This window comes from Schistocerca serialis, chromosome 5 (genome assembly GCF_023864345.2).
Source record: "Schistocerca serialis cubense isolate TAMUIC-IGC-003099 chromosome 5, iqSchSeri2.2, whole genome shotgun sequence".
Lineage (NCBI taxonomy): Eukaryota > Metazoa > Arthropoda > Insecta > Orthoptera > Acrididae > Schistocerca > Schistocerca serialis.
Window position 1 is genome coordinate 285998413 of NC_064642.1, and position 9710 is coordinate 286008122.

The window sequence follows — 9710 nt, forward strand, 5'->3', positions numbered from 1 at the left end:
TCATCAGGTGGTGTTGCAGGACTATTATTCTTTGCAACTTGTCCAGCTAGCGTTTTGGTAATAACTCTGCCTCGTGGTACCCATAAAAAATCCTTATTATCAAATCGTACTATTCTCTCACAGTCAACCCAGGATAATTTATCGAATTCCTATGAAAAATCTCTTAGTACGTTATCCTTCCATTTGTTTATAGTGATTTACTCTGTTGCTGTGGCTTTCAGCATAGTCATCGCCTCTTAGCTACATGATTCCGCGCAGATTTCGCACTTGAACGTAGATCTCACTTCTGTAACAGTTTGCGTAATGATTTTAATTAGGTTGTTCGCTGTATTGTTGGATTATTTCGCATTTAACATGTTAGTGGGGTGGTAAATTTTATTGTTGTTACAGTAAAGAATTAGCTTACTACCAAATACAACAAGAGGAAGGAAAGGGGAAGATAGCATGGAATAGCTGCCACCTCGGGGGGAGGGGGGAGAGGAGAACAAGAAGGAAGGGGAGATTTATGATTTCCACAAATTTGTTTGTTGCTCATTTTACGATGGTGGTATGGATAGCCGCATCAGCCATAGCTTTACGTGATTAGGAACAACTGAGGAGCTAAAAAATAACGAGATCTTTTGATATCAAGAATTTTATGATAACTCATCAACTATGAATTTTATTTCAACATATACAGCAATACATTTATCTGTACAGTTTACGTTTCATAAAAGCATTCATTCATCGGCGAGATTTACAAGAACAGTGATATCATAAATATATAAAATTATTCTTTTTGGTAGCTTTATCATGTACTTTATGCAAAATACGAAGCCATTATTTATGAGTATCGATCATCATTTTAACTTTCTTGTTACAAGAAAAGCTCCCATGAGGCACAAGATAAACTGTGTAAATACTGACAAGTTACGACATCAAGTTATGAATAACTAATATTCCATTTGCGCTTTGAAGTTCACTCAAGCAGTAGAGGTGCATATTGGCACAATTAGTACCAATGAACAGGAGTCAACCTACATACTGTCACTGAGCAAAAATCACACAGAATATGTAGCAAATATTGAAGATGAATAATCGATTTTCTTGCAAATTTCTTTCCGTCCGAAGTTATCCTACCGAAAGAATGGTTGACCGTAGCCATAAGGACCCCAGGATAAATACGGATTTCCGCCGTATGACGGAAGGTAGCCACCAAATCCTCCTGGGTAGGGGTAGGGGGAGCCCCCCAGGGCCTCCAGACCATAGCCTAAGGGGCCGTAGCCCCCCAGGCCGCCAGAGCCGTAGGATGAAGCCTGGCTGCTCGCCTGCGACAGGGACCTCACCTGCCGCCGGCCACCTGCAACACACAAAGCAGCCACATGTTAGGACCCAGCCTCACGAGTCTCCACTGATCCTATGCGTTCACTGAAACGTAATGTCACACACAGTGTTCATGATTCAGAACTTCACTTTCTTAGCAAGTGAAGGTGGGTAGCATCACCTTTGCATTTACATTCGTAGGGTCTATGAAGCACACTGGACAAAAATTCACCCCAAAGAGCCATCACACTAATAGCGTGCAACACCGCCTCTACGTTGACTTTTCTTTTTTGGGTCGTTAGACGTCTGAGCGATGCGGCTCACCATGAATTCCTATCCTGTGCTAATCTCTTCGTCTAAAAGTAGAACTTACGTGCAAAGTCATCTGTTATTTATGTCTTATCCTCTGTGTCTCACTCTAATACCGCTACAATATGAAAGCATTACATTTATATATCTATAATTTTTGTTAATATCTGGTAACAATTATTTTGATATGACTACGTGGAGAGAGTGTTCTATGATGATTGTAAGACTATATTGCGATTTAATTGTTATACATTTACATATTTAAATCAGAGTAGGTGTGTAGAGTAGTTTACCATGGTAATTATTCCCTAATGTCTCTGCCTATGTTCTACTAGCTAAGAAAGCAGGCATTCCCTTGATATTTATTTATAATTGTGGCCGAGATTTCATACGTTTGGAATTTATATTTGACTTACAAAGCTTCTTTGTCGACAACGTGTGAAGTAGTATGATTGTCGACAGGAACGAAGTGCTTGTTTGCTTCACTAACACAAGAGAGAACCACGTGGAGCTGGCCGAGAGAAAAGCAATGGCGCTAAGGTCCAGACCTAAAATATGCAGACTTGCGCTTTGTCCTTTGTTTACGGCCATGACACAAAATAAGTTCACGAGGAATTGTACACGTTTATAAAGTAATGGTAATGGAGAAATGTAATAAAATAAGCGTGATTCGGGGTGTAAAACTCGCACATTTATGCCACTTCCCGTCAATATTTACGCTTCTACGACCCTTAAATTTCGCAATAGAATAATCGGAGTGCCGTTTTTCAACTTAATTTTGTGTGATGGAAGATGATACAAATCTGTACCATTGTGTCACCTGATCAATAGTAGTTGTCAACACATCTCTGTTTAATGAAGCGTTCGATACCAGTCATAATTTGACAATGTCTCTTTGAAAATTGCGATGTGTTATTTCCATTGTGCGAGTTATTGGGAGCATTATATTCTTAGAGACTAATACTTGAACTTTCATTAACCTTTCTATATTTTTTGCGTTATATTTCAAAATCCATTACTTTCAGTTTAGTGTCGCTTGTGAAAACGTCATTTATTCTGTAAAATGGCATTTGTTTCTTTCGTCAGTAACTGGCAGACGCTTGAAAATTTAACATTATTTAGGTACGATAAACTACATTACAAAATTATACCTAAGATATTTAACTGAATCATTAGTATCAAATTTGTTCACATCTGGAATGTTAGTTTTTACGGTAGATATGAACTTAAACATTCTATTCCTTGCTCAAACAAGTCGTGCTATCTTTGTTTACTGTGAGTTTTGAAAGAGTTTTTGGACAGGTTTTGGTGTGTGCTGGAAGAGGACAGATGTGGTTAGGCATGGCTGCGACTTTTACCTCCACGTTATATGTAAACGAACTTTTGTCTTCATGTTTTGAGTATTGTCAAATACAAGTGAAATGTTAATTTTAGCAATTCAATAATTATAAGATAGAATACAAATACATCAAAGTGAAAACCAGAGTTTATTTCCAAAGTGACCAACAACATTCAGACTGTTGCATAATAATGATGAGAATAACCACAATTTATATGTTAACTATGGAGTGTCTTCACGGAAAATTATCTAACCCGGGCCTCTTATAAATTATCCCCTAGCAGATTATCTGACGACGAGCTGAGCCATCTATTCAACGAGGAAAATCAAGGTAATTTCCTGCTATGTCTTACACTTCATATAAAAACCATTTTAAAGTGAGTATTTACTCCTTTTCCCATCAAATGCTATCAATACATTTATACGTTAGGTTGTCCTCAAAGAAAAATGTTGGAAAACTGGAACTTTATGCTTTTTATTATCTAAATGTTAATGACACGATGTGGACAGGCTATTTATAAAGGCCAGGTATGCTAAAAGAGTTTAAAAATGCAACTGGATAATTAGTAGAGTCATCTTGCTCCATGTCAGTGTTGATGGAGATATACTCTACATTTTGTTCCTCCAACTGCGTAAGTATAACCGAGTTAATTCTACCACAAAGCCAAAAGTATGCCAGCAAAGTTGTCTATCTCTGTTTTTCTAAGCGATCTGTAATGTTTTCTGGGTTAAAATACATCCGCTGTCCTCCTTCAAGATTAACATCGAGATAAATCACAGGTGGTGTTTTTAGTGAATAGGGAAGCTCAAAATGCACCACATTGCCTCTACAGAGCTATTGGTCCGACAGAAACTTTGTGACTTCATCGTTTTCATTCCTCAATGGAAATGTGGCTTGGCCACTGCCCTTGGTTACGTATCCTACTTGCAAACATATTTAATGGATTTAACACCGTTACACATTTCACCGTTTTGTGAGCTTTAACTGTTGTAGATAAATAATATCGGTGAATAGGGCACGATACATCTATTGTCTAATTTCATAGACACTTGATCTTATTGTAGCTGTAATTCCGCCTTGTTCAGACGAACTTCAGCAATATGACGGGTATCCATCTTCTACCATTATCGTTGCTCTACCAGTGTTCTTGGATATCCTTTAGAGCACCGGCTGCCCTACTGCAACAAGAGTTTCTGTTTGATACCCTCTGTGGAATGTGAACAATGTGTGTCCTTTCGAATTCAAACAGTGTTGGTTCTGTGTTACTGACCAGCAATTCAGCACTTACCAGCTTGTCGACATCACTGGGACGTATTTTTTTCTTCCGGTCACAGGAGGATATTTGTGTGATGCAGGTCACGCTATTGTCACTCAACGCTGTACATGAAGCATAAAACAGACCAAATTCTTTCGTGATGAGATTGACCAGAAACTTCAGTTTCAAGTGGAAAACTCAGGCTATTATATTGCGTCGGTCACACGACACTTACTCAGCATAATGTTTGTGCCGTATGTTCATCTTTCCGGCGATCTGAATTCACGCGTCTGTTTGCCGCCGTCGGAGGCGCGAATTGGCAACTAGCTTCCAGGCCTTAAGCCGTCGGCAGACGGACCATGCTGTCAAACGTCAACGTTAATCGTGCTGAGTTCAACGTGTTGCTGAACTCTGAGGTATGATGCAAATTGTGCATACGGTACATGGGCCCCTACGAGGTATACGCGGTCAAAACGTACTCGAGCGGCTGTTGCGGGATGTTTCTAGCTCGTAAATCACGCTGTTTACTAAATGGGCGCACGTAAAAATAGATCCCACGTAAACTCTGTTAAACTGTTCATTTCCTCCACTGTCCATACGCTAGTCTCGTTGTTCTATATGTAACATGCACAAATAAAAATCGAGCGAGGTAGCACAGTGGTTAGCACACTGGACTTGCATTCGGGAGGACGACGGTTCAATCCCGCGTCCGGCCATCCTGATTTAGGTTTTCCGTGATTTCCCTAAATCGCTCCAGGGAAATACCGGGATGGTTCCTTTGAAAGGGCACGGCCGACTTCCTTCCCCGTCCTTCCCTAATCCGATGAGACCGATGACATCGCTGTTTGGTCTCTTCCCCCCAAACAACACAACCCACAAATAAAATCTACACTATCCATGTACATGTTTTAAGACGAAAAGGAAATTACCATGTCCAATGAGTAAGGACACAGGCTTATAAAAGTTCTATTACAAACAGTGCGATACAAATTTGCAATAGTTCTCCACATAAGATAAGCATTATTTCATCATTTCCACATTTTAGTAAAACCCCAAGATCATTCTTATTTGATCACTGTTGCTACCGAGTAGCATCATGTGAATTACGAATTATAAAAGGAAGAGGAACAAAATATCGTTATAAAAGTAGTGCAAACTGTTCTGTAGGTTAAGACAATCGCCGGTCGGGGTGGCCGAGTGGTTCTAGCCGCTACAGTCTGGAACCGCGCGACCGCTACGGTTGCAGGTTCGAATCCTGCCTCGGGCATGGATGTGTGTGATGTCCTTAGGTTAGTTAGGTTTAAGTAGTTCTAAGTTATAGAGGACTGATGACCTTAGCAGTTAAGTCCCATAGTGCTCAGAGCCATTTGATCCATTTTTGTTAAGACAATCGAACAAATTCACTCCTCAGAAAAAGGCAACTTATATTTACATAACATCAAATACTATAATATATACTTACATTAAACTAATAATAAAGCATCAGAAACTATTACGCGAATGTTAGAAAAAAATTAGACATCGTGAGACACGAACCAGCTTCATTAGACGTACTTTGATGGCAATCGGGAACGCTACCTATTACGTTTTTTTTTTTTTTTCTTATTGTCCGTAGTTGACCATTGTGTTTGGTCGTTGCAGACGTCACATGACATCCGGTCAAGTTCGTATGTTGACCGTTCCAATCAGTTTTTTTTTTTTTTTTTTTTATTATAAAGGCCAACCAGCTCTCTGACCGAACACGCTGAGCTACCGTGCCGGCACGCAAAACCGACAACAAACCTCAGTTAACCAATACTACCATGTTGGCGCTTGCTGAAAGCATTGATCGGAGCTATGTTACTTATTGAAATTTCACTGTAACAAATTGTACCAAGAACAATGCGTTTCTGGTGGTTCCTCAATGTGTCGTTGCCTTCAAATGGCATACTCTCGTAACACGCAACTTACAATAATACTTTTGCCACGAATAAGATGTTTCTCATTATTTTATTGCAAAGAATCACACAGTTAACAACTCAATTTGCTGGTTCTCAGAAATGGTATGTATACGTATATGCTTGAAGCATAGAGATGCAAGCAGTGATTTACATATGGCCACCTGCTGATTTGTGTGATTTTGGTTTGGAGCATGCCGTAGACATACACACGAATTTTGGGGGGACCATCCGCATTGTACGCAAATGTCACACGATGTTGGAATGATCACAGTTCAACACATCTGACAGATCTCAAGTACACTGACTTGAATCATTGCGGATGAATGCGTTTAATCGATCTTGATCAATCCCCGAAGGTCTTCGTGAACACAGTGGGTCACTACTACTGTAATGATCCTCCTTAAAACGAGAAAACCATTTCCCTACCGTACTCTGTCCGATGGGGCTATCCTCATACACGACGGAAATGTTTGTGGTTGTCTCCGCAGCTCGTTCACCTCTGTTGAACTCAAACAGAAGAATAAGTCGGAAATGTTCGGATTTCTGCACATGGCATTCCATTTTATAGCGTCCAAATTTCCACTCACAATCTCCAAATTACAAAATGACATTATGTAAACTCAAATAGCAACAGTGAACTACAAATAAAAATGACAATCGATAAATAAGCCCATATCAACGAGAATACCGACATGCAAAACAAAACACTACGATCTTATACACCGACCTAATATTTTCTATGTTAAGTTTTTAAGTTAGAGCTGCAAAATAATGTTTAGAAGAATGTTGCATTCGCTTCTAACAGAGGGGAAGGTAAATTTAACGAACACTCTATAACACAGAAGTGGATTAGGAACCGAGGAAACGAAGACAAATGTATCGAGAGAGCAAAGGAATTATACTACTCAGGAGTAAGTAGAATGTGGGGAACGAGACTCCCATAGCGAAGGAGATTTCTGTTCAGACAAACTCCACTGATATCAAAGGCAGTACAAAAATTGAACAAATAAATCATTTCTGCAACTTAAATTGTGATGATCAAAACTATAACTATGTGAAAGTCGATCAGTGGGAAAGCTGCAGAAGGAAAACACTAGATGTTATTGAAGTTATGAGGTGCAGAAAGAAAGTGAAAATTTAAATTTGAGGTTAGTCCTGAACGAAGATTTATTAGATGGATTAAAAATTATGTGCGAGGAAATCTTTGATTTAGGTTATGGAACTGGCACACCGAGTTTATGCAGTTACGTTCAGAATTAGTTTAGATATAGAGGGAACAAAAGTGGGTAGGGAATAGAAATATAAAACACATGTTCCTAGGATGTTACAATGATGTGTAATGATAGGCAAATAATTTAAACGGAGTTGCATGTGATCTCTCTAAACACTAATGCTTCAAAAGTGTACTACTCACTTTGATGTCCATATCCAGTAACGGCTATCACTACCAAAACAGCCAGCATACAAATGGTCTTAGGCTTCATTTGGCCGCTTGCAGGAATACACTGAAAGAAACAGTCCGCCCTTGGCTTGCTTAACTTTGTCCTTGCAGGGCCTGCGGATGTTTGCCTTTTATATTTGACTGGCGCCGGTGAATCAGGCAGGTAGGCAGCTAGCTAAAGGGTGATAATAAGTCAGAACAAGGGCGCCATCGAACGAGAACGCTGATAGCACTTAGGAAGGACTGGCTTCAAACAAAGACGATACGAACGTGCAGTGTACTGACCTATGACTAACGTGATAACGGTACGTTGTGGTAGTAGAGGGATTTAAACGAACGCTTTACATTCGACCTTGTGACTTCAGTCGGCGTATCGCTTTTTTAAACACTGTCAACCAAACATGGACAACCCTCTGCTAGGCAGATGGATCAGGTCTTTCGCATATGCCGTTGGAACTTGATTATTAAGAACACGAACACGTCAGTTGGAGGTGTATGAATCATACGTGGATAATCCAATTCCTGCATGTGGAACTTTTTACCAATTTGAAACATTTTATAGTAGAAAACAATTTTATGTGATTTTTGAAACATTAAAAGATTTGTATCTGAGTTTTATTAAAAATTATGGCTTTTTTCACATGATAAATTGCTCTTCCAGATTTCGTGCTGTACATAGCACCATCCACCACTGAGCGGTCTGCCTAAGAAGGTGGCCGAAGGGTAAGGTTTAGATGTGTTCTGGTGTGCAAGAACGCATAGCCACTTTAAGGTTTTATTCTTCAGTTCACTTTAACACGGGCAGCCAAGGAGGACAAAGGAAACTACACAGTTCTTAAACCAGAATTAGTTTTGTTTGAGTGTGAAGTTCACTTCTCCGTGAGACACGTTTGTATAAATCTCACCAATCATTCACATACAAGGTTCACTGTGAATGTAAGATGCAAAAGAGAACTTTGCTGAAGCGGGTCCGAAACGTTGACAACTACATCAATCGACTCCACGTAGAAACTTCTCATCTACTTTTCTTATCTACTACTAGGACATCTTTCGACTCACGAATCAGTAAGCACGACTAGCAAAGGCACAGTTAGTTTGCTTGCATCCTGAGAATTTGATATTCTAAATAAATTTGAAAAATTAGACAATCGTATCCACATTAGTTCAATCAATTGCATAAGAAAAGAATCGCCTTCTATACTCCTCCTCTCTAGCCAAATGATTTATTTCAATTGTCACCATCTTTGTACTATAAAGAGCAACATTTTAACTGCATAAAATGTTGGGAAAATTTTACTAGAAATTTTATATCTGCCTGCGTTTATCTGCTTGGAAATAATTAGTCAGATATTCACGCCAGCATTTATGCAAAAAATGTCGAATTACGTTTCAATTATCTGACTCAGATAACCATTTTCTCATTATTCTACACTTTTTAAGTTTCGTTTGCTTCTGGTTTAGTCAATTTCCAAGGTTTACGAACTGTATTGTTCACGTTTTATTTTACAATTATTACTTCCTGAATTATAATTACATAACACAATTTCTGTTTATTATATTGACAAATTGCAATCACTTTTTTGTTCCTAATGGAACGCCAAGTGTTTTGTTGTAATCTTCTCTGTATTTCTAAATATGTTTTACCAGTTAGTTGATTTAAACTTACTTCTCCTGTGTATAGACATTTGTTGTTTTCTGAGAGTGTGTAACTTGATAGAAAATAAATTTTTCTCTTAAGTGTTTAGCTGAAACTGTAATGACCAGTCAGCGAATAATATAACGACCGAATGATGAGAGAGTGGATAGCGTTCTTATTCGTAGACTGAGCTGCATTCCTGAAAAGCACATACAAGTTTATTACAAATAAAATGAGCCATGACTGCTTCGTGTCATCTTTTCTTCCACCATCATTTGCTGGCTCCCACTACGTTGCGAGAATTACCCTTGGAAACGGAGCCTGTGGGGTTGGGAAGTGTCTGCGTAGGTGGCGAGAGGACAACACAGACAATGGTCGGTCTGTCGGCTGTTTGGGTCGTAGGCTCTATTTGTGCGGAGACTAATTAGTCACGAGTGTAACGTTAGTGGCTGCATCGAAGTTTTCACCACACTCAGTGGTGTCTTCC

At 39.2% G+C, this 9710-nt stretch overlaps 1 protein-coding gene across 1 annotated transcript; it reads right to left on the reverse strand.

Annotated features, from left to right (window-relative positions):
- Positions 1-700: 700 nt before the first annotated feature.
- On the reverse strand, positions 701-7680 carry LOC126481821 (prisilkin-39-like). Its single transcript, XM_050105779.1, has 2 exons — positions 7561-7680; positions 701-1339 (listed from the first exon to the last, which is right to left on the reverse strand). Exons 1-2 carry the CDS (start codon positions 7628-7630, stop codon positions 1116-1118), a joined length of 294 nt encoding a protein of 97 aa, XP_049961736.1. The 5' UTR covers positions 7631-7680; the 3' UTR covers positions 701-1115.
- Between the last annotated feature and the right edge of the window lie 2030 nt (positions 7681-9710).